This window comes from Chaetodon auriga, chromosome 18 (genome assembly GCF_051107435.1).
Source record: "Chaetodon auriga isolate fChaAug3 chromosome 18, fChaAug3.hap1, whole genome shotgun sequence".
Lineage (NCBI taxonomy): Eukaryota > Metazoa > Chordata > Actinopteri > Chaetodontiformes > Chaetodontidae > Chaetodon > Chaetodon auriga.
Window position 1 is genome coordinate 6,601,332 of NC_135091.1, and position 23,220 is coordinate 6,624,551.

A 23,220-nucleotide genomic window follows, 5' to 3' on the forward strand; every position below is an offset into this window, starting at 1 on the left:
GATTGGAAAATTCATGTTTTGATTGCGTCTTGCCTCCATAAATCTGGATTTTTTTTTAGCTATTAGCACCAGTAGGGGGCAATGTTGTTAAAGGATTCATATCCCAGTGTCATAGACAAACTTTGTTACAGCTGAGGATGAAATGAAAATGGAGCTCTTTCCCCCAAGTGAATAGGACTCTGGCAGTCAATGATACGAAGTTTCAAATATCAAACTGTGACATATTCAAACCATGACTGGAATGAACACTTTCTATATGACTCCCTGCACAGAACACAAAACACACTGCACATTATTTGCTAATGATGGATGTCCATATCCTTCATCAGCCAGCAGACAGCCGGCCATCTGGTGAGACCAGCATGGCCCGTGCAGGCTACTGGTACTTCTCCCTAATGAGCCACCCTCTTGGCTACCGTGCAGCAGTTAACAAGCTTCTCTGTCAGCCGTGATCTTGTGCACTGATGAGTTCCTTCTCTGCCCCCTAACAAGCCCATTTGGGCAGCTACTGCGTGTCTCCCGTGAACGTCGGCTTAGCTTCCCTCCACTATTTGTTGTGCCACATTTAGAGACAGGGCCCACGCATCCTGGCCTTGACATATACAGCACTGTAATCCTGCTTTGAAAAGTTGTTTATCTGCTCACCCTACCGCCCCCACAGTTACAGTTTGGGACATTTTCTTTCCTTGTTTGTGCCTTGCCTGTGCTTTTGACTCCACTCTGCTGTTTTAGGTGCTGCAGTGATGGATGGTGAGCAAACTGGGTTGCTGCTGCTTGCTGCAGTCCCTCAGAAGGGCATCCTGGGCGGCTGAACACAAGGTGTTGTGGGTCGCCCCAGTGTCCTTAACTACTGGTTTGGCTTGGCTTCCTCTGCAGCATGCTGGCATTAACTGCTGAACTTTGACTGCGCATTTGTGTTTAAAAAGTTCACCCAAATTACAAAAACGAAAGGATTTTCTCACTTGCCTCTTGCAGAGGGGTAGGCGATATGAAATATCATTTCAGGGTATCGTTGCGGTATGACATCATTATGTCAACAAGGCAGGATATTGAAATAATGCAGATACTATATCGCAAAGCCCTACCCTAGTGGTATTTATCCATGTAGAGAGTCTTGATCCTGAAATACTACCTCCAACCTAATTCACTGGAAGTAAATGGAATTTTGTTCACAGCAATGGGGAAAAATACATTTAAACAGCAACATCTCTTTCAAGAAACACTGAATAGCTTTCATTTTAACTACTTTTTACTAAAAAAGAAACATCTTGATGAAAACTGCTGACAGTCATTTTCAGAATAGCTGTAATCTCTCCTCAAAAGATATATTTTCTGCATTGTGTTGCAGTTTCCCACCACTTTACTGGCCAAGCCGGTGACATGTCGCCCTTGAGGGTCTTGGGTTTGTGCGATATAGTGTTTGTTAAAACAGTGGCTGCTTTCTGGCCCGTGCGCTTAAAAACTCCTCAAAATTGAAGCCATGTCTTCTTGCCACCTCTTATCAGACTGTCACTGGGTGGTGTTCAGTTGAACCAAAGAGTGATTTTTCCATCTCAGATTGTTTTATTTGAAAATGTTTCAGGTGCCTGGAGATGTAAAATTCCCCAGTAATTCACAAACAAAGAAGTGATTTGAAAACAGTCTGAAAAACCAACATTATTGTAGCATAAATGGAGCGGTAGCATCGTTTTCTGCTGCTTTCTGCAGCCCTCACATTTACCTTGTGACCACTGTGAACCATTGTACTAAAGCAAACTAAAAATGCATTCATTAAGAATTCACAATCACTCTGTAGACGAAATGAGTGATGCGTGGCGCTTTAGGATTTCAAGATTCAGGACATTTTCTTTTAAGAAAAACAAGGCAAGAGAATACAACAGGCAACATAAACACACAAACGAAGGCTGTTAACACACCAACCTTACCCCCCGCCTGCTCGCTGTGTAGTATAAAACAATAAAGGTCCAGTGGAAAATAATAAAAACAAAAGTTGTCAGCCGACTGCGCGTGGAGTGTCCACTGTGGGTTGTTTCTCAGGTAACAGACGAGGAGCGGTCAGGTCTTATTGAATTGCAACTCCAGTTTTTTCAAGGTAAAGGGTATTGGTCATTTCAATGAGCCACAGCTGAAAAATGGGAACTCTTCCTCTTCTTCTTCTTCTCCTTCCAGAGTCAAAACTCCTGTTTAGCTGCAGTCAGACTGCAGGAAAGACGCTGTTGCTGATCTCTTTTTAATACAGATGTGGAAAGTGAAGCTCCCAGGACAGAATTCAGAATGCCAGAGAATGTTTTGAACATTTCCGTCTGATATCTCTCTGTCCTGGGACACGGAGCCACACAGGATAGATGTTGCAGGGCTAGATTTTTAGTAATTTGTTGTAAAAGTCAATGGGGATTTTGAATTAGGTAGGTCCTCTGGAGGAGTACGGACAGCCAGAGGCAGCAGAAACATGCTTTGATTGAACTAAACCTTTATTTCATGATGCTTTTCAAAGCACTGCACAGTGTTCAGACTGAAGCCTTTTAACACAACAGCATATTTGCAACATTTCAAAAGCAATTTTGCGAGCCGGCCTTGTCATCTTGCTTCTCTTTATTGGTTTTCAGAATGGGCAGCCTGTGTTTCTGCTCAGCAGTCCAAACACTAAAGGCTGAGTCCATTTAAAGTGTCTAAACTGACAGTCCACAATCCCTAAATGGTTCATTGCTACCGTACTCTATTACCGCCATGTGACCTTTCCCCGCTGTTTAAATCGTCTGCTAACTTTATAAGCAGATAAAATTAAAATAAACGGAATAATGATGAGCACAGTGACATTATCAGTGCTGTAACCTGTGGTCGCTGCCTGTTTTGGGTCTTTTTTTTTTTTTTTTTTTGTATCCCAGCCAATAATGAAGCCCCTTTTAAAACGGCGTGTAAATCAAGTCGTAAAGTGAGAGGACACAACTCACAGCAGAATTTTCTACCACAATGCACGCTCAGCTTTCATTTATGCTCCTAAGTTTATGACAGCTCCCTCAGTCTGCTCCCCTGTGCATTGTGGCTCAGTGATTAATCCATTCTGCACACTCCGAACAGTTCATGAAAGTAACACAATGCCTTCTTATCTATGTATGTATGAATATTAAGCAGTCAGCCCCGGTGAGGCTTCCAGTTTACAATGGAGACTGATAGTTCCGATAAAACCATCTGGGAAAATCAACTAATGGTGAGCCATGCATTCAGGCCTTTAATCAAGGTCAGAGTTAAGAGTTTTGCTCGGCTATTCCACACGCATCCATCATTACAAGAACACATTAGTGTTGGAGACAGTCCAAGGTTTGCATTTATTGTAGCCTGAAATATAGATTAACACTCACAATCGAATGTAAAATTAAATTAAGACAGTAAAGCTGAGTCGGATGCTTGGTTTTAAATAGACATCTTTGCCATTACTCAGCGGATTGCTATCCATAATTAAAATGGAGATACTTCCTCCTTTATTAGTGAATTACTGTAAATGTGTGTAATGTGTCGTTAAATTTATTTAAATTTGTGTGTATGTACAATGAATCTATTTCAGCTCAGAGAAAGATTTACTGAAAACAGTTGATGTTTTCTGGTAGCCAACATAATTAGTATTTATTTTTTCTATTTTATCCTTTATTTCTTGTTACATCCCTTTCACATTTTTGTCCTCATTGTTTTTCCCTTAACATGCGATGCATCTTCTATATTTCTATCTCTACGTAGGCTGATGCTACACCATTTTCTTTTAAATCTGTTCTATGTGTCTTATTTCTATGGTGGTGCTTAATTGGTTTTGTCAGCACCTGATTCTTCAGACTTGTTTCAAGCTTCATTAATTTTTATTTTGGCCACCTGGCAGCAGATCAACAACCTGGAAATGCAACATATCACCATGTAAACTTGGTGGCAAACACTTACCTGTTTACAGGCAGCCATGGAGCCACATTAGCATTTGAGGTTGTGTTTCTGGCCGCCTGACATACGTAAGTCGGATATTCACTCTTTATTTTAGCTCTCTTATTGTTTCCACTAACTCTGGAGGGAACTGTCAGCCTTCTTAGCTGCTAATGCTACAGTCTATTCACTGGCTAGATGCTAATGTCGCCTGACTGCTGTTTGGTTCAGGTAACGTCCTGCACGGTGTGCTCCTCTACATCCAGGTTTGAAACTCTGAATTTAAACTCTAAACTTTATCTTTAGAGTAAGAAAGATATGCGAATGACGCGTGATTAATAATGTTATTTACAGGGCATTAAATTTTAATCTTTAGTGCACAAATACGTTTTGAAATCACAGGACGCTTCCCGAGGCGCTAACTGTGGAACTTGCCTGAGAATTGTCACATTTTTACGTTTTCTTCAGTTTCAAAGTGAATTAGTGATAGTGGTCTGTACATGTTTGGTAGCGTTGTAAACAGAAATAGCTAATAGCTAATTCGGCATACTTTTGATGGCGCATATTTGCCGAAATGTGAACAAATATAGTCTAAAATTTCTAAAAGTTATAGCCGGCTGACTCGCTGTCTCAATGGTAACACTTCCTGTTTGATTTGGAAACCCACAGTGTCAGACTGTGAAAAAACTGGTCTGAAATAAGAATAAATCATTTACAGGGAGAGCTGTGAATATGCAAACATGAGGCTGCAGGAATGTCAGCGTCAGTAAAAGTATTCAAGAACAATCAGGAAAATGTACTTAAAAATGTTTCCGCATGAAAAATGATGATGAAATTTTCTCCGTTGACTAATAGATTCAGTCGCACTTGTACTTTTGCAAAAGTCTTGATATTCAAAGTAAATCTAATGTCATAGGGGTATGAAGTGGTATTGGAAGAAAACACTCAAGTAGTTTACAACTACCTCAGATCTGAGTACTTGAGTAAATGTACTAACCCGAACTGAACATTAACTTTCAGCGCCCTTTGGTAGAACAGAGGGTCATTGTTTGTTGTCCAAACCGTGAGTGGACAATACATTGCACTTTTATGACAGAAACACCATCAAAGAGTGATTTCCATATAGATGACTGGGCACAGTGGGTAGTCCAGCTGAAGGGGTGTGGAGCCCACAGAGTGATTGTGGCGTGCGAGCCGAGACTTTTAATAACGCGTGAAGCAACTGAGCGGACAAAAAGTGCGGTCCGAAAAGTCAGCAAGTCCAAGGATGGTTCAGAGAGCGGCGGTAATAATGGAAACGCCGCCGTCGTCCGATTGTTTCTCATTTAATTTTGCTGAGACTAAGTGCTTGAGGAAGTCATGGATACGCTGTAAATCACAGGCAGTCAGAGAAGAAGCGCTTTTGCCAACTTATTACACACAGAGAGAGCACAGTTACATTCCTGATTTGATGGCACAGTGATTTATGGATGCATCCCTCGCTCAGGGGGTCTCAGAAAGGTGATCTGTTGCAGAGGCAGCCACAGGTAATTTATTCTATTCCCAAGTTTGCCATTTACTTTTCCCCCTTCAGCCACTTGCGCTGACAAGATTTATTCAAACAATAGTGGCATTATGCTGTAAGCCTAACAATGAGCTGTGATCCAGACCACAGCAAAGATTTGGTCTCAGCTGCAGACATATATGTTCTAAATGGTACCAAGAACAAGCTCTGTGGCTCTTATTCAAACAGGGAGACATTTTAAATTACATTTTGGGTCTGGTTCTTCATTTGCATTCTTTGACAAAAAAACAAAAACAAAGCCATGTTGCTGAGCCTACACTTTGGAGAGCATAAGAGAGATTTAATAATAAGAGTTGCAGCAGGGAGCCAACCAGGATATCAGCTGTCAGTGTCGGGCCCCAGATGTGACATTTAGGCCCCTCACAGTGCTGCAGCTTTGGTCCCGTTGCAGTTAAAAGATAATATCCGTGTCATTTCAACGTTTAGAGGTATGGCGTATTTACATTTAACAAATCATTTTGTGGTGCACGAGGTGTGTAATCAGATTTTTTTCTTTTTAATCTACTTGTTTATGTTGCACAGTCAAACGTAGATTAACTGCTGTCCCTGCTAACAAGGATGCTCTAAATATAGAGACCTAGATCTGACAATAAAGTCTGCAAATTGACAAGATTTTGAGGGTTTATTTATCGAGGGAGAGTTATACGTCTTCCTGTGGGTGACAGATGATTGACAGTGAAGAGCGTAATGCAGTGTTTGCATAAATGTGAAAACAGTGGATTTGCACAGTGGAAAAAAAAAAAGGATTAACAGAAACTGATTCCACCCCAACAGCATGTTATGTAATGATGCAGCAGAGATGTGCAGAGTTTGACCAAGAACTTTGTCACATTTCAAGGACAATTCCAGTTTATTATAACTTCATTTGCAGTTTCAGTTACGAGAGGTGATTGATGATGATGATGATGCAGTATTTCTCGAGCAAACTGTGACGGGGCAAGAAACACACAACTTCAGATCATCACTCCGCTTGTAAAAGTGCCAAAAATGTAGATTATCTGAGCCGCTTTAATTGGAGGTAAAACTGAAAGTGAGCGCAACCAAAATGTCAGTAATAATCTGTCATTGCACAGGAAAGTCATGCACCTCTACCACAGTAAATATGATTTGGTCTGTAAAGCTGTGGTGAGGGATAGTTTGCATGAGGCAGCATGTAATCGATGCCGTACATCACATAATCCTATGAAACAGCTATGCATACAGGACGCTACAGGCTTCGTTGAAAGGTAAACAGTCACGCTGTTACATTTCTTTCCTCGAATCCACAGAGTTGAATTTCATAACTGCAGGAAGTCACTTATGCACAAAATTAATGTTCCTCAGTACTTCTCTACACTGAAATGATTACCGTCATTACTTCCACGCCAGAATTCGTCTGGAAACGTTCAGTCCAACCGAACTTTTGCTGCAAAACGTGGCGGAAAGTGAGTTGAGTGCACACAGCTATGGTTTGTGCTCGCCATTGGAAATAATGGAAACGCTCTGCTCAGTGTTGGACTCTGAAATAATTTTACTGTTCACCCCTTGTTTTCTCTTTATATTTAACATGTTTGGCTGTGGCTTTTGTTTGGGGATTTGTTTGAAACTCGTGCTTCTCTGACCCACGTGGTTTTTCCTCTGACCTTTTTTTTTTTTTTTTTTTCTTTTAAGCAATGGCGCCATGCCCCTGAGACCTTAACGAATCAAAACTATGAACCGGAATGAAGCTGAATAACCAGATCAATAATCTGAATTCAAAATAAGATATGAATAACAGATAGAAGCTTTGAGCATGGTGCAGAATTCAGCAGCAGGAAATCCTCTGCAAATCGCAACAAAGCTGCACTACGTCAACGCTCCATCATGTTTTTTTCGCTCGCAAGTTTGTAATTAGGGCTTCTGGTGGAGAGCTCCTGTAAGACAGGAGCCGGACTGAAAACCGACAGCCAGAATGAACAGGATGTGCCCGTGGAGATGCGCCTCAGAAATATTTAATACTCCAACGGCAAGAACAATCGATATGTTTCTACAGAAGAGAGAGAAGAGGAGGGTTTGTACAGATAGTGTAAGCCCCAAACTGATCCTGCTCACCCACGTAAACGCTTGCTTGTTTGATGAGCTTGAATATGGAGGGCATGGGGAATGAAATCAGCACTTCAATGTGTACATTTTCTCCCTGATTTTGTGAGTCTTTGTGTATTTTGCAAAAAAAAAAAAAAACATTCCTAGTTTGTAAGTAAGCAAATATACTGGAACTTGGATCTTGTAGCAATTTGCCAGCCAAGCATAATTTTACCTGCGTGTAAATAAAAATCTAATTAAGCTGTTGCGATGGCTGTCTTTGCTTTGCTAAGGATATTTGGCAGTACAGTGAGCAAACCTACTTACATCTGTCCTGTTTCTGTATTTTTAAGCCTGCAAATGAGGACAACTTAAATTAATGATAGCATTAATGCTAAAGATTAAACACAGTCATGTATGTACTTTTTTTTAATCATAATAGGTCTGAAGCTTGTCCTGCTTTGAGAACCAAGAATGAAATCAGAAAGATCTGCTTTTTTTTTTAATGTCCTACATTATGTTTATGTAAGTAAAAAGAAACATCACTCCTTTGGTAATCATCCAGTCTCTTTGTCACTGCAGCTGACGGTTATCGTTAATGGAGTGGAAGCCCCTCAGGGTCTTGGAGAGTGTGTCTCCGTGAGCTGAGATCAGCAGTTAACCTTCGTTAACCTGTCGACAGTAAAGAGACTTCCCTCGTGCGGCTGACCTCTCCTCCTCCCACCACAACACTCAGGTCAGTTAATAAAAATTCCCCACGGTAGCACCAAGGCAATTCATTAGCTGTACAGGTTCTGTTTGATAACTGATACCGGGTCAGTGCAGAGAAGATTAGTGTTAACAGAACAAAACTGCAAGTGGCAAGGTGATAAGGATGACCGGGAGGAAGAAGGGGAACCAATTTGAGAAAAGGTTCATAAATTTTTATCACATTTTTAAAGATAAATTCATTGCTTGCTTTCCCCAAACGTGTTAGCCTGAGGGGTAGAAAATTAATGCCGGAGTCCGGGAGGAGGCTGCTCAACTTAAATATTTATGTGCTGTGTGCATTCCTCCATGCAAAGCATAACAGACGTGGTGCTGCTGTTACGTTGCTTTCAAGTACAACAAGAGCACCAAACACTCCTCAATTTAGCTAAAAATAACATTTATTTCATCGTAATGACAAATTTGGGAAAAGAAACCGTGCTGTCATCATTATTCTTTTATTTATACTTTTATTAAAACATCATTGGCCTCCAACAAGTAAAGAATGTACATAATAATAAGAATAATGATATTAATAATAATAACCAACTGAATAACATCAGAAATTCTGTTTATGTTATTGTATTTATGTTTTTAATTTTTTTGTCAATTCTTCAGCGAGGCGTTCTCTGGACTCTGATCTCTGCGTTCTCTGACTTGCAGCTAGTTTTAGAGGAATGTACAGTACAGGAAACAGAAAATATCTCACCCCCCATCGTATTTATCATATATTTTTTTCCCCTTTCTCTACATATTTTGTCTCATTTGCAATTCGTGGCACACATCAACCACTCACATCTCTTCCAAAACAATTTGAAATAAGCTAAACCCGCTGTGGCCAACACGTACGCTCGCAGGCACACACACACACACCCAAAGGACTGGGTGTGCGTGCACGTGGACACACACCCAGTAAAACACACGCTTGGATGCCTGCAGTGGCTGGTGTAGTGCTGAGCTCTGGCGCTTTAATCAGACTTTTGGTCGTAAAGCGTCGCACTGACCGAGGCAGCGGCTTCCACAGAGCTCCTTTCTCAGCAGAACCAAACGCAGAAGGAAGAGCATTCGTCTGCTGCCGACCTCGCTCGAGCACAGCACAGTTAGCCCCACATGACTGACCCGTGTCACTCTCTGCTCCTCCTCTCCATCAGTGCCTCACACTGAGTGGCTTGTCCTTTAGTGCTGGAATACAAAGGAAATGCCACACTGTCGAAAAAGTGACCTTTAGAAAATACAACACACTCACCGCGGGGGGGGGGGATCAACTGTCCATTTTACACAACATAATGTCAGCGGGCTGCGCAGTGTGGAGATTGTCTCTTAATAAAAGTTTGAACTTTTAAAACATTTGAAACAATTAAAAACACAATAGCACGATAAAAACCTCTGACTTGATTTCTAAAGTCTACACGCTGCGCTCAGTCAAGTGTAGGTTTACAGAATGTTCTGACAGGCAGGTGATGCTGAAAATCTCTTTTATGGTTTCACCGCAGTTCATGTGGGCTTGACAAGAGCAGAATATCATCCTGTCATGCAGCTGATTTCTACTTCCACTCACTGAAGCTTTCATAAAAAGCAGTCAGTCTCTAATGGTCCAGCGCTCCGTCCGGCGCTGGCGGTCATGTGTCGATGACGTCTTGTGCCGGCGAAGGTTCATGTGGCAAACTGGTGGCGTTGGGCAGCGGCTGCGTGTGGCTGACAGAGTTCTGCTGCAGCTCTAGCGCCATGGCGTTCTGCGGGTGGGGGAACTCCTTCACCTGCCTGCGGTACTCCAGGAAGGTGGACGCCTTGGTGGCGATGGCCACCACGTTCTTTCCGACAAAGATGGTGGAAACGCGGCTGTCCTGAAACAGTACCATGTTTACACCTCGTATGAGGATGGTGACCACGTTTATGGTGACCAGGCTCAGGACCGGGTACAGCATCATCTTCTGGGGCGACATGTGCTCCCCCTGCATGCTGATTTCACTGAGCGACACGCAGGGCAGGATGAGCAGCAGGATGTAGCAGTAGAAGAACATCAGGCCCTCGGCCCAGATGGGCAGGCCTGTCCGCTGGGGCTCCCACAGGTTGGCTTGGATATCCAGCAGGTCCAGCAGGTCCAGAGCAACCCAGAACAGGCGACTCCTCATGTCCTCCTTCTTGCGGAAAGTTCTCACATATTCCATACTATCCAGAGCCACTAGGACCAAGTATAAGCCTGGTACGCATACGGATAATAATAACGTCAAAGCCTTCCGGGCCACCGTCTCCAAACTCTTCCTGTCTGCCTTGCAATTCTGGAAGACAAAGTAGAGCTTGATCTCCAGTACAAAGATGTACAGAAACCAGAGGATCATGGCGTATCCTCGTCGGGCGGTCCGCACCTCGGCGCCGACCCACACTGCCACGTATCGCAGCACTATGAGGAAGCACACGTCCCCCACCAGCACTATGATACACACACCAATCTTTCTGGGACCCTGGTTCTGCTCCACCAGGTAGGCGTCCATGAAGGCCATGCTGGTCATGATGACGATGGTGGTCAGGCACACGTGGCGTTTGTCTGGGGGCGGCAACACCATGGCGAGGGCACCTGCTGGCTCTCACTCTCAGTCCCCAGCTTTCAAAAGTAAAAATAGTCCAGAAGGAAATTACACCTCTGTGTCCACTCCAGACCTTAATGGTTGGAGGAAAAAAAGGGATATTTTAGGTGCTCTGACAGCTCTGGTGTGCACAGGAGCAAATGTCCAGCTAGTGTGTCTAATATTAAAATAATACAATAAGTCACGACACTAATAGTCCATAGAGGAGGACGGTTATTGCGGTTATAGAAACAGAGCAGTGTGTGGAGTCAGCGGAGGTATGCTGGCTGCCGATTGCTCTCAGACTATGTGAAAACAGGAACATCACCTCGTTACTCAACGCACTTCCATTGATCCGCCTCTGCCTGTGAGCAGCAGCTACACCGAGGGCTCCACGCCTGACACACCATGACTGATAGTAATCCACACACAGTCAAATGGCGAATACTCACAGAGCAGGCTCGGTCTAATGGACATGTGATGGGGTTGAGGGACACAGTGCTGCAGTGTAGAAATGTTTATGGAGGTGTTTATTTTTGTATGAGGCCGTGTTGGAAGCAGTGGACGTATGCGCGCCGGTGCTGCAGCCCAGCATGTGCGAGGAATTCCTCTTTGGATACTCCCGTAGACGGTGGTGCAGTGTGTGTGGCGCCTCGCGATCCTGCAGCGTCTGCGAAGGGAAGCGGAGGAGAGAGAGGAGAGGAGTCTGCAGTGGCCAGAGGCCCCCAGCCGCCATAAATCACAGAAGACAGCAGGTCAACGGCCCATGAGGCCTTGCGTCCCACGCCGGCTTCCCTGGGGGGTGGCTCTTACACCGGGCTGAAGATCCATCCTTCCCCCCTCCTTTTGCCACGTGCCAGCCTCTCCACGGCCTAGAAGAGGGAGGAAATAAAGTGGAAAAGAGGGGGAGGGCAGAGGAGAAGGAGAAAGAAACCTGTCAGCACTACTGGGCCATATAACACAGTTTTCATTGCCAACGGCCGTCCACATATGAGCAGCCAAATAATGTGTCAGCTTGGCTCGAATATAGCCTGTTTCACTATTGATAGGCAGAACATATTGCACGTTACGGTGAGACTGCTTCAGGATGTCATTACCTCTCTATTGTCTGTGTCACGAGACAGCCGGATGCATGGCTCAATATGCTCCAATGGTAATGTTATTACATTCAGCACATTTGGAGCCATAATGTCCAGTAGTTAAAATTTGGGGAATTAAATTAATAGTTTTTTTTTCTTTAACAAGAAATTGTAGAAACTAATTTTAAAGTCTCATACAGTAGCTAACTGCTCAGCACCTCTTTTGCTTTTTTCTGCATTACATGGCGCATTTTCTTCTCAGGGAAGGGGGAGGGGGTGGGTGGGTGAGAAACGATGGCAGAGCTCACTTTTTTCACATTTCCAGTCAGTCTGGTGTACAGTAGCTCCTAAACGGAAACAAGGGAATTGGGATTGCAGTATATGTGCAGTACAGTGTGTATTTTTCATGGACTGTCAGATAGCTAAACCACATTTCTGTTCTAACCTCGTGTCTCCACGCACGCTCAGTGTCCAACGTAAAAACCGTACACTGATCATGGTGACGTACCTCAGGTTTTATTTTAGCTTCGGTTCGAGCCCCATTTACACTCTCCAATTACAGTCTATTTTTGTTGAATGATGTTTCAAGGTGCTTCTGTTTTGACCTGTTTAGTATTCCAGCTGATGTGTGTGTTGAGGCGTGTGACGGGTCGGGGTGTGTGTGTGTGGGGGGGCCTCTCATCAACAGTCCGGTTGGGCATTTACAGCACTTTCCATAAAAAATGAATAAATATGTACAGACGCCAAGCGTTTAACTAGCCAGCAGGAGCCCACCTTGCGCGCTGGCCTCATCCATAAATAACACAGCTTGTCTAAATATTAGCATATAGAGGAAACAAGGCTGGGTAAAATAAAGTGAAGTGTGTTAATTGAGCAGAAACATCTCGCTCAGGTCGAGTTTGGTGAGCTTCGGCAGAAACTAGAATTTATCTGTCGCTCTGTCCTGTTCTGTTCGCTCCCGTCTGCTCCTCCTGTCACTGGATACTTCAAGCAGAACACAAATAAATCGCATTAGTGTTTCTGTCAGCAGAGGTACGTCTCAAATCAGGACGTGACTGTATCCTTCAGAAAAAGCATCTTCCTCCGGTCACAAGAAGTGCAAACAGGGGAATTTTAGATGACGTTACAGATCCAGACATGAATAAATGATAGTATATAATAGTTTTAGTGTGACTTTAGTCTAAAAAACTGACAGGTAAGAGCCTTAAGTGTGCATAAACATTAAATATCGATCTTAAAGGGGCACTCCACTTAGTCAGTATTGCTTTTCCATAAAGATGGGGGACCAAAAAGACAGACTTGAATTAGGTCACGATCAAAGCAACAGGGGGCGCCAACCATGAACCGTGACGTCCCCGGCGTGAATCCTGGCGGGGGCCTCAGACGCGTGTTGTTCCATATCGCTCTCCGTCATTTCCTGTCATCTCTCTAGTATCGCTGTCTAACAAGGGCATGAAAATGATGCTGACGTTGGGGTTATTTTCAGAGTGAGAGGGGGCTGAATCGTACTCTCCGTGGCAATTAATTTGAATTTGAGGTGTGAAGTCAATGAAGTGCCTCCTTAACTAAGATTAAGGTGTGACTTTCTAATTATGCACCTTAATGACGACTTCAACAAAGTCATTAAGTCTTTTGTTAATGTTTTATATATTAATAATCTGTAATAGGGCAGCTGGGATTGGCTCCAGCCCCCCATGATCATCTCAGGATAAACAGCTCTAGATAGCAGAAGTCATTAACACCAACAAATGCTGTGAAACATTATATTCCATTAGATAATAATGCAGTTATACATGTTAGTAATGCACTGATGTTGATGGTTGTGACGCTTTGTAATAAGTCATCGAGTGTGTAGTTATAAGTCTCAGTTACCTTGTTTCCATCTGATTGTCAAGCGAATATGAAAACAAAATGCGAATTAGGCTTGTTTCCATCAACTGGTTTGGAGCTAATAAAGTAAATAAAGTATGGACGATGTAACACATGTATTAATATAGAGAGTGGAAGAAGTAGCCATCTTTCCATGAAGCGCATTAACTCTTTTTATTAAACACATTTTTGGTTACATTGAGGAATTTTTAGAACGATTTCCATCAACTTTTGCCTTATTAGCCATATGGAAACATGGCTAATAACATGCTTAAAAAAATTAAAGTTAAATATTTGCCCAAATATGCTAATTCACTTTTTTGTTGATGAGGTGATCAATACCACCAGTACACATGCGTATGATCAATGCTCGTCTCATTAGGAAGTGGTACCAAGGTTGGAAATAACATGAATAAAATAGGAAATGTCATGATCTTAAATATGTCATCAACAGCGTTTCTGACAAAAACTCAAGGTCAGAGCTTAAGTTTGTGCTGTTGCCGTTCACTGATAACTGATCGCAACCTTTTCAATGATATTGATTTGATTCTTTTGGGGGGACAAAAAAAAAGCAACCCGGAAATGTATTACAAATTGTTCCACCACAATATTTGCTTTTCTAAATCAAAGACTTCTACTTCACTCACATTTTGACTGAGCTCTCGATTCGAGAGATTTAAGTTTGTGATAAATAAACATGAGTTTGTTTTCAGCCGCGCTCTGTGAAATCACCAAAGCAAAATGGGCTTTTGAGCTTTTTGAAGGAGATCCAAAGATTGTGGAGAGGTTATTTTTTTCATCAGAAAATACCACCCTGGAAGAACACAAGCTGCATGTACACCCGGAAAGGATATACAGACAAAATCAGAGCTTTAATATCTCCTCGCAAAAAATTTCAAGGAATGCATTGTAAGCTCTGTCACTGTGACATAAAGAAGCAGAACATGTTACATCCAGGAAGACGTCACATCAAAGGCTGTCAGTGGAAGCCTGGTTTAAGAAGAGCATGACACTGGAATGAGCCTCATTTGTAATCCGAGCATGAATTTGAATGTTTAAAATCCATTATGTAGAACAGGGCCTAAGTAAGAGATTAAATTCATAAGATGGTGATTAATTGACTGATTAGCAGAATGCTGTGGATCATTAACATGCTATAAGGAAGGCTGCTCCCGCATATACAGTACATCACATCATCATTTAAATGCCATTAATTATCAAAAAGACACTTTGAGATTGTTTCCCTAATGAACGGATTACAGCCGCCTTGATAGTGTGAGAGTGCTGAGTTGGATGGTGTGAAGCTCCTGTGACTTCAGCAATGAAGCCATGAACTATGACTTCATCTGCGAAACACTGATCCCAAGATGTTATTGCCCCGGTTTGGCGCTACATGGGTGCCTTATGAAACAGGAAGTTGATGAACTTTGACAGTAATGGATGATTATTAATCCTTCTGTCATGTACTGCAGAAAAGTGCCTTTGTCTGAGCGAAGCGACGACAGAAGTGCGCTGCTCTGTTTTGCATATTCTGCTCAGCATTTATAATGCATAACTCCAGGCTGAAGATTAGCCCCGAGTGTCTGCAGAAATAGAAAAAAGAAGGAAAGAAATGTCCATTGATATGATATTTGACAACTGTGCTGACTATAATTTCACATCTTTGCTTGACTTTCATGGCTCTACGCAGGCAGCAGCCGTAGCCAGAGGCGTTGTGTTTGCGGTTTGTCCGTCCATCCTGTTCTCCTGAACGCCAAATCTCAGCAACGATGAAAATTTGGTTGTCAAAGGAAGGCTTGCAGTTGTATGAGCTTTTCATCGATAATTGTACCAGAAAATATCACAGTGTCATGGAGTCGCAGTATTACACAGTTACTGTTGTGATCCATAAACATATGAGAACAAAAGGGCTTTTGGCTCAGCAAATACTTTATTACAATTTCATAAAATATTATGTCCTGACAGACTTGAAAATTTATATGAACTTGAACTGTTACACTAATGTGGTAGAATTCAACTCAAGCAAACGCACACGCTATGGTAACCATCAGTATTCATACTGTGAAGTGTAGACCGTGAAGGCAGCACACTGCTGCAACCCTGGTCAAATGTCAAGATCACTCTGACCTCACAAAACACGTTTTTGTCCACAACTCAAGAAGTCGTGACAGAATTTAAACATAGAAACAAAGAAGTGTGTTGTTACTGTTATGTTCCCGCACGATGAGCCGGTGTTCAACGCCATTGCTCAGGAACAAAAGTGCAGATTGTGACCGTATTTCTCATTTGGTCATGTACCGAATCAAAGACACTAATCTTGGGTGTCCACCTCGAAACTGCGCTGATTGTGTAGATCTTCTGTGCTGCAGTGTTGAAGGTGTGCGTGAAGCACAGATAATGTCTTATTATTAAATCCCTTCAAAGTCTTAAGTGCGTGTATTACATGAGTTTGGACGGACATGGATGTAAACTAGCTTTAAACTAGTTTTCCCTCTGTGTGCTGCACGCTGTACGTTTCAGCTTTGCTTATATGCTTCAATTACAGCGTATTAATTATGGCGTACTATAAATAGACAACATAGAGGGCTGTGAAGTGGCAGTACAACATTTCTTCGCAGAGGGAGGCTATTACTGTGTCTGTGGTCCAGGCCATTATCTCTCTAAACAGCCAGCGCCTCCTTGTCAGGCAGTTATATTAACAGTTAGCCTCCCTGACTGGCCGCAGGCCTCCGCATGGATCACAACACGGACAAAGGTCGGGACAGCCAGTGGCGTTACTGCTAGTTTTTTTTTTTTTTGTTTGTTTTTGTCAGTTGTTAGAAAAACAGTGGGAAGGTCTGTTTGGGCCAAAGAGTAAGACAGTCAGTAGGACTGGAAGAACAGTATTTTGGCACAGGATTTTATCCACTCTCGACCGTGTGGGGAAAAAAATCCGATCTGAAGTTGTTGAAGCAGTGCTGTTTGCAGGTGCTGCTTTTGAGTACGCACAAAAAAAAAAACGGTTTACTTTCAAGCACTGACTTAACTTAATTACCTGTGTTCTTTCCACTGATGTTTGTCTTTTCTGACACCGTCTCAGAGATTAAGGATAGTGAAGCTTCAAGAGGCTTTTCTTTTAACGCCGAGATGTTCTGACACTTCATAAACCTTGTGAGGACTGTGCGCTCGCACTTGTTTACAGCAGCAAAATCATTTCATCCTGCAACTGTGGGTAGTGTGCTCTGTTACCTGTAGGCTTCAAAGAAGACTGAGATGTTTATGCTTTTGGGAAGCCGCATTGATATGCATTAAATGTATCGTATTATATCCCCAACTCTGCTTTCACTCCACGCTCTTCTCCTTTCTGCTGCCTCCACACCCCGAGGATGATCAGATGTTTACGTCAATGTCAGCGACGCTGCAGTGGGACGGCGCCGGCCTCCGGAGTGGTCCGTTTTGTCCGATATTTATGTCAGGTTGTCTTCATTAGGGCCGAAATGAGACCCATATGTCGTCTTGGCTGCGAGCCACCTCCATCATCTCAGCAGGTGTTCTGCACCGTCCTTTGTGTTACAGTCAGCGCTCGGCTAGTTTTGGGAGAAGTGGCAGATTGCTTTGAATTTGCCCAGTACACAGAGTACAGCTCAGCACAGCTCAGCGGAACAAACGCTTGTGCACACACATCAGCTTAACACACACACACACACACACACACACACACACACACACACACACACACACGGGTACTGCACAAGCATGCGCCCATGCACACATGTGTGCATGTAGGAGGCTCTTACGCACACACTTTCCTCGCCTGGAAGGTTGCTGACAGGATAGCAATCTGCAGGTCACGTCTTTATCCCATCTTTCTCTGCCTGATAACGCGCTGTAACCACACACTGATCACATACATCCTGCACTGATTATACCATAGCAAGGTATTATATCCCCCAAATCCCTGAATACATGTTAAGAAGTGTCTCCAATAACCAACCTGGCTGTATTCAAACATGTCGGCCTGATTCTCCGCGTTCGCTCTGATGAATGTGTGTGACATCTCTTAGGCGCTCTGCACATTTCCTTAACGTATTAAAAGCGCCCGAGTCAGCTGCCCTCATAGGGCTTAGCCTTGTCTGTGATGCATTATTCACAGTTTATATCTGCTGTATCTAATAGATCACTGTCGCGCGTTGAAATTCCAACCGCGTCCGCTTTGCATTTGTGTTGTCATTATTTTTGGCCTGTTTAGTCCTTTCCACCTATTTTGTGCAATTCAAAGGCACACACCTCATTTAGTCAAAGCACAATACACAAGGTTTGTATGTTACCCGCTGCTCTTAGATTCCCATTCTCTTGTTTTCCTGTTATCCCTGAATAATATGCTTGTAATTGCTTATGAGATCGCACTGGGTTAGAATACTGAGGAGGATCTGAAACTAAGACGAGGGCCATGTTTTGTAGCAGTGGCTAAGCTCATTTTATCACCCATTATAGTTGATTAAGGCTGATCCTCACTCTCCTTTGCCATGTCACATTGTGTGCGTGATAAGCACTGAAGGTTCATTTCGGCACATAACTGTAACTAACCCAATCTGCATTCGAGCTGTCTGTGCTTTTAAATGGCCGTGGGTGTTGATCAAACGCTGCTGAAATCAAACAAGCTGCACATGACAAAGGATAGATAGATGCTACGCAGGGTAGGCACCCATAATAGGCATTGTATAGGGTTAGATGTTGAAAGCAGCTCAAAAGTGCTATCCTCCAACTTGGCCCCCAGCAGCAGAGACAGGGGGGCTTTTCAACGTGACAGACGTGTCTTTTTCTCCCCTGCCAACTCTCAAACGGCCATAATGTGCGCAGCGTCAATCAAAGTGTATTCTTTATTCACAAAGCTGGGGAGAGGATCAAAGGCACTATGCCACAGTGAGTCATCATCAAAGTGAAGAGCAGCCCTCTGACATCCCACCCGGCAGTTAGTCACCGACACAGGGGGCGAGGCTGACTAGTTGCCCGACGTATACACACGAGAAAAGCCCCTCTTGAACGCTGTCCAAAAACGATCCTGTATAAGTGGATACAGCTGGCAGACGTTTAACCTTTTTGTTTTAATAATTTCTGTTTTCTCTTAACGCGCAGTTTGGAAGAGGCTGAAATCAAAGGTATCAAGTCAATACGTTGAGTTCCTGACGGCACCGAGAGCCGCCGTTCCACAAGCTTCTGTAACTCAATGCAATCTCTCATTGAGGGCTTCTTTCATCTGCCGCTCTGAAAGAGAGAATCCCGGGGTTCACCATCCATATTCTACGATCACTGAGTATCTGCTACAGCACTCGCTATTACACTTTGAGCCCTTGATGATTTTATCAAAGCTGAACCATGATTTATTTGTTAGCATTCATGCGACTATAGTCCCCATTAGATTTCGAGTTGGCTTCCACCCACCATCTCTTCTCGCTTCAGTTTTTAGCTGTAACCTCTGCTGACTCCCGCCTGCTCGCCCTGCCACTCAGCCGGCCTCGGTCTGTCAAACTGCTGACATTTAAGCCATGGTGGGCTCGGGCTTTTGGGAAATGGTGTTCATTAAAGGCTGCTTAAAATAGCAATAACATTTCATACTTTTATTCAAAATGAACGGAGCAGTGCACACACTCCTGAGCAAGCTGATGTTCCAGGGCTGGATGTTTGTTAATGCGCGTTATTGCAAACGTCAGTGTGATTTTTATTTTATTTTTTTTCTTATTTTTCTTTTTTAATTGAGTTTTTCATACTTCTGGAGCAAAATCTGGAAGTTCTGGTTTCACTTCAGCGCTCTGTGTAGACAGGCTTTTCTTTCCTGTCCTGTGTCTGTAGATAAAAATGATCTTTTGAAAACATTAATCAAAACTCAGTGTTATTACAAGGGAAGAAGTTAGCCTGGAAAAAAAAAAAAAAAAAAATCTATATTAATGAAGACTTTAAAGCAGCATTCATTTTCAGTGATGCGTTGGTGGCAGAACAAGCTGGAAACACTGACATATTATGACATTATAAAGCTGATTTGACAAAAGTGTTTGCAAACAGTTGCCCTTTTCCACATCCAGTTGACACCAAGCCGCATTAGCATCAATTTCAAGTGTTGTTTCTGCATCCGTGAAGTCAAAATTCAGTCTCCTGTTACTGATTTCTTTTGGTTCCCAGTTAGCTGCTTAAAGCTCCACTATGTTCATAAAAATGGTCTGCTGTTTGGTGTTGGATAAGTCACATACAGTGGGTTTATTCGAGGCTTTTTTGTTAAAAACAGCTGCCTGCTGAGGCTGGAAACGAGGTTGAGGTGAGCGGCGAGACTGAAAAAATACCCAGTGAAGTCGCGGGCCATAAACCCAAAACAATGAGCTGTACGACACTGTGTAGAGCTGAGGGGAGTGGCAGAGTGGCAGAGCTGCTGATCTGTGGATTCATGTGAGTGACCCTTCACATGTTACATGTAGTCATATAAAAGTATTGATTAAGGCAGCTTTAAAGACTAAAAATACGATGTTCTCCCGATATTACATGATGTTTGAGTTGATTGGTGCTTTTATAGATGAAGAAAAACCCTTTTTTCCATCGTTTAAGAGGACAAAATGAAATCATAGCAGTGAGAAATGGGGAAACGTCTGTAAACCTGGTCCCACACAGGGGGAACCCCGTTACACCTGTGGTCTCTGACATTTCACTTGACCTACAAAAGGCGCTTTAATGCCCAAATGTGCTGTAGCCTCTCATGCTGCTGTCAGCTCTGATCAGCGAAACATAACCTCACCCCCCTTGAAATAACCCTTCATTTTCTCTCACTTTTATCAAACTTCCCAGAATGCAGTCAGCGGAGCAGGACGGCACATAAATCCCGGCTGCTTTGTCCCGGCCTTTTTGCTTTTGCGACTTAAACTTGAGTAATAACAATTAGGAATTCCTGAATAATTAAGTCTAGCTTCCCTTTAATCCCTTCTGTTGGGAAAAAAACACACCTTCGAGCACATACTGTAACTACCCCTCACACTGATAATTGGATTGTCCCCTCAAGTGATTGTTGGACGCCCCCTTTTAATTTTTTAAATTGAGAGCCACAAAAGAGCATGAAGTGCCGCAGTGATTACCATTACCCCTCATCCTTACACACACACACACACACACACACACACATGCAAACACACACACTCAGACAAACATCTCCAGCATGGCGCTGAAGCTGTACCACGGTAACACACTATTACGCACTCCCCTAGCTTTTAATTCTACCATGCACATAAAGGCAAGACTTTAACAAGCGTATTGATTCGCCCATGCGACACCAACGCTCATATTCATTTCTCTAATGATGATTTGGGTGTGCGATCACCCAGGGACAGAAGTGATTTTTATCCAGCGGTTTTACGGGGAGATCCATTTAATCTCTGTGTCAATAACCCACTCCCCCCCGCTTCTGCTCTCCTCAGCTTGCTCTTTTGCCATGCCTTGCAATTCCTCCTCCTGTGTTCACTGTCGCCATTTCTAATCTAGCCACCCCGAGGGAGGTGGCATCCATACCCCATTCCAGTCACGCTTCCACTCTGTTTGCTTTCCGTTGCACTTGGGGGTAAAATGACTTCCCAAAGACATCAAAACCTCACAGGTCCTATTCAGTATTTATCATTTTTGTATTGCATTAATGAGGCAAACCGTGGCTGAAAACGCAGAGAAGTAAGAATCCTCCGAGTTCTGCCACCAAAGCTCACTTTGTTTTCCGTCTCAATTAAACGCCCACTCGCCCCGCTGCTCCCACTAGTTTGCATAAAACAGATGTGCACTGGCAGGTAAAGGGGCAGGACCAGTCACCTTCATGCACCGTCCTCAGAGGGAAAAGTAAACTAACTGGAGAAAACGGGAGAGGAGATGAGAGGAAGGGAGAGGCAGAGAGGGATTGATGCAAGAGAGCAAGGGTTGCTGTTCCACGTGATTGAATAAAAGGCAGAAGAGATGCGATAGAGGGAGGATTTGAAGTGCTGCTAATGAGCTGGGAGTTAAAACGGATAGCTTTGCAGAGGAAACAGATTTAAATATTGCCAGCCAGGGATTTATGATGATAATGTGAAAAAAGGCAGAAAAAAGCACAGAAAAAAAAAAAATGTCCCTTTCAACAAGTCATTTCATCTTACATTCACTCTTAAAAACTTATTTTCCATGAAGCAAGTGAGGAAAATCTATTGATGGTGTGAGAAATATTCCCCATTTTCAGGATGATGAGTTTTTAAAACCAAGTACAAGATCATTTACCTTAAGTGGAGATGTTTGGCAGCCAATGAGGATCTCTGTCACATTCTGTTCACGTGCTTTCTGCCACGTCTGTGAAATGAAACCGGGTATTCGACAAAACGTTGCACAACTTTGAATGTGTCTCACGGGCACGCTGTTTGCTGAAGGCGACACCTGCTTTGTATGATAATGAAATGGAAGACCGTACTTCACTCAGGATTAGACAGTTGTGTGGAGTGCCATTTGTTGTGCATGTGCATCTGCAGAGGTCTGGTTGGGTATGAATCGAAAGTTCGGAAGTGCTGTGCATCTCTGAAAGCACGCGCTCACTGGAACTTCACCAAAACCACAATAATTGTACAACTGTGATAATTTTACTTCTGGTTGTCGTCAACTTGATGGGGCTCTTACTCAACCAGCCGTTCCCTTCAGGCCTTATTAGTGTGTTGTCTACTAGAGTTTTCCTTGCAATTATTGGCTGAGTCATTGTGAACAGACTGTAGTGGCTTTTGGTTTGCTGTTGTGAATCTGCTCAGCAGTGTGCAGCTTTTGATGGGGTGGTTGATATTGAATGGATAATTTGGCTCTGTGTTGAAAGCGTGAGTCCCGAGCCGCTCAGCTCTCACACATCACGCACTGTCGCTGTGGGGTGGAAACCTTGTCTGTCCAAAACTGTTACTTTCCAGGAAATGAGAAAAATCCTGTCTTCACAGTTGGTATTTTGTCTTTATATATGGTCAGATATTATTAATATTTGACCCAAATCAAGCTCAAATTGAGTTTTTGACCAGTGAATGTTGAGATAACTTTTTCGTCCATCGTTAATTAGCACTGAGGCAGTAAGTGCACCACATTGCTTTACCATCACCTTACAGGTTACAGGGTTCACTGTAGTTACAGTAGGAGTGCATGCATGTTTTCCACACATTTGGCCAAAATCTCTAAAGATTAAGCGCCATAAACACACTGAGGGCCTGGCTATCACTGGATAGCAAACGCTCGACTAAGCTGCAGTCCAGCCTACTGTGGTTTGCCTGCAAGCTCCTCCGCTCGCACACCTCTGAGGCCTCAAATGCATAAATATTAAATAGTTAGTTAAAATGTAAGCTGCAGTGTAATTTCAAATTAAAATCCCTTGCATAACTCAGTGCTGAGTTATCACAATCCTGTTACTGTCCAGCAGTGATGCACAAACATGTGCAAACATGCTCCGTACTGTGTAAAG

General features: G+C 43.1%; 1 protein-coding gene across 1 annotated transcript in view; it reads right to left on the bottom strand.

The window, feature by feature from the left end:
- Nucleotides 1-8,696: 8,696 nt before the first annotated feature.
- Nucleotides 8,697-23,220, bottom strand: part of tmem121ab (transmembrane protein 121Ab) — a 40,498-nt gene continuing 25,974 nt past the window's right edge. Inside the window, exon 2 of the mRNA XM_076755592.1 lies at nucleotides 8,697-11,690. Within this exon, the coding sequence (XP_076611707.1) occupies nucleotides 9,874-10,818 (945 nt within the window). The 5' untranslated portion in view covers nucleotides 10,819-11,690 and the 3' untranslated portion in view covers nucleotides 8,697-9,873. The remainder of the gene's footprint in view (nucleotides 11,691-23,220) is intronic.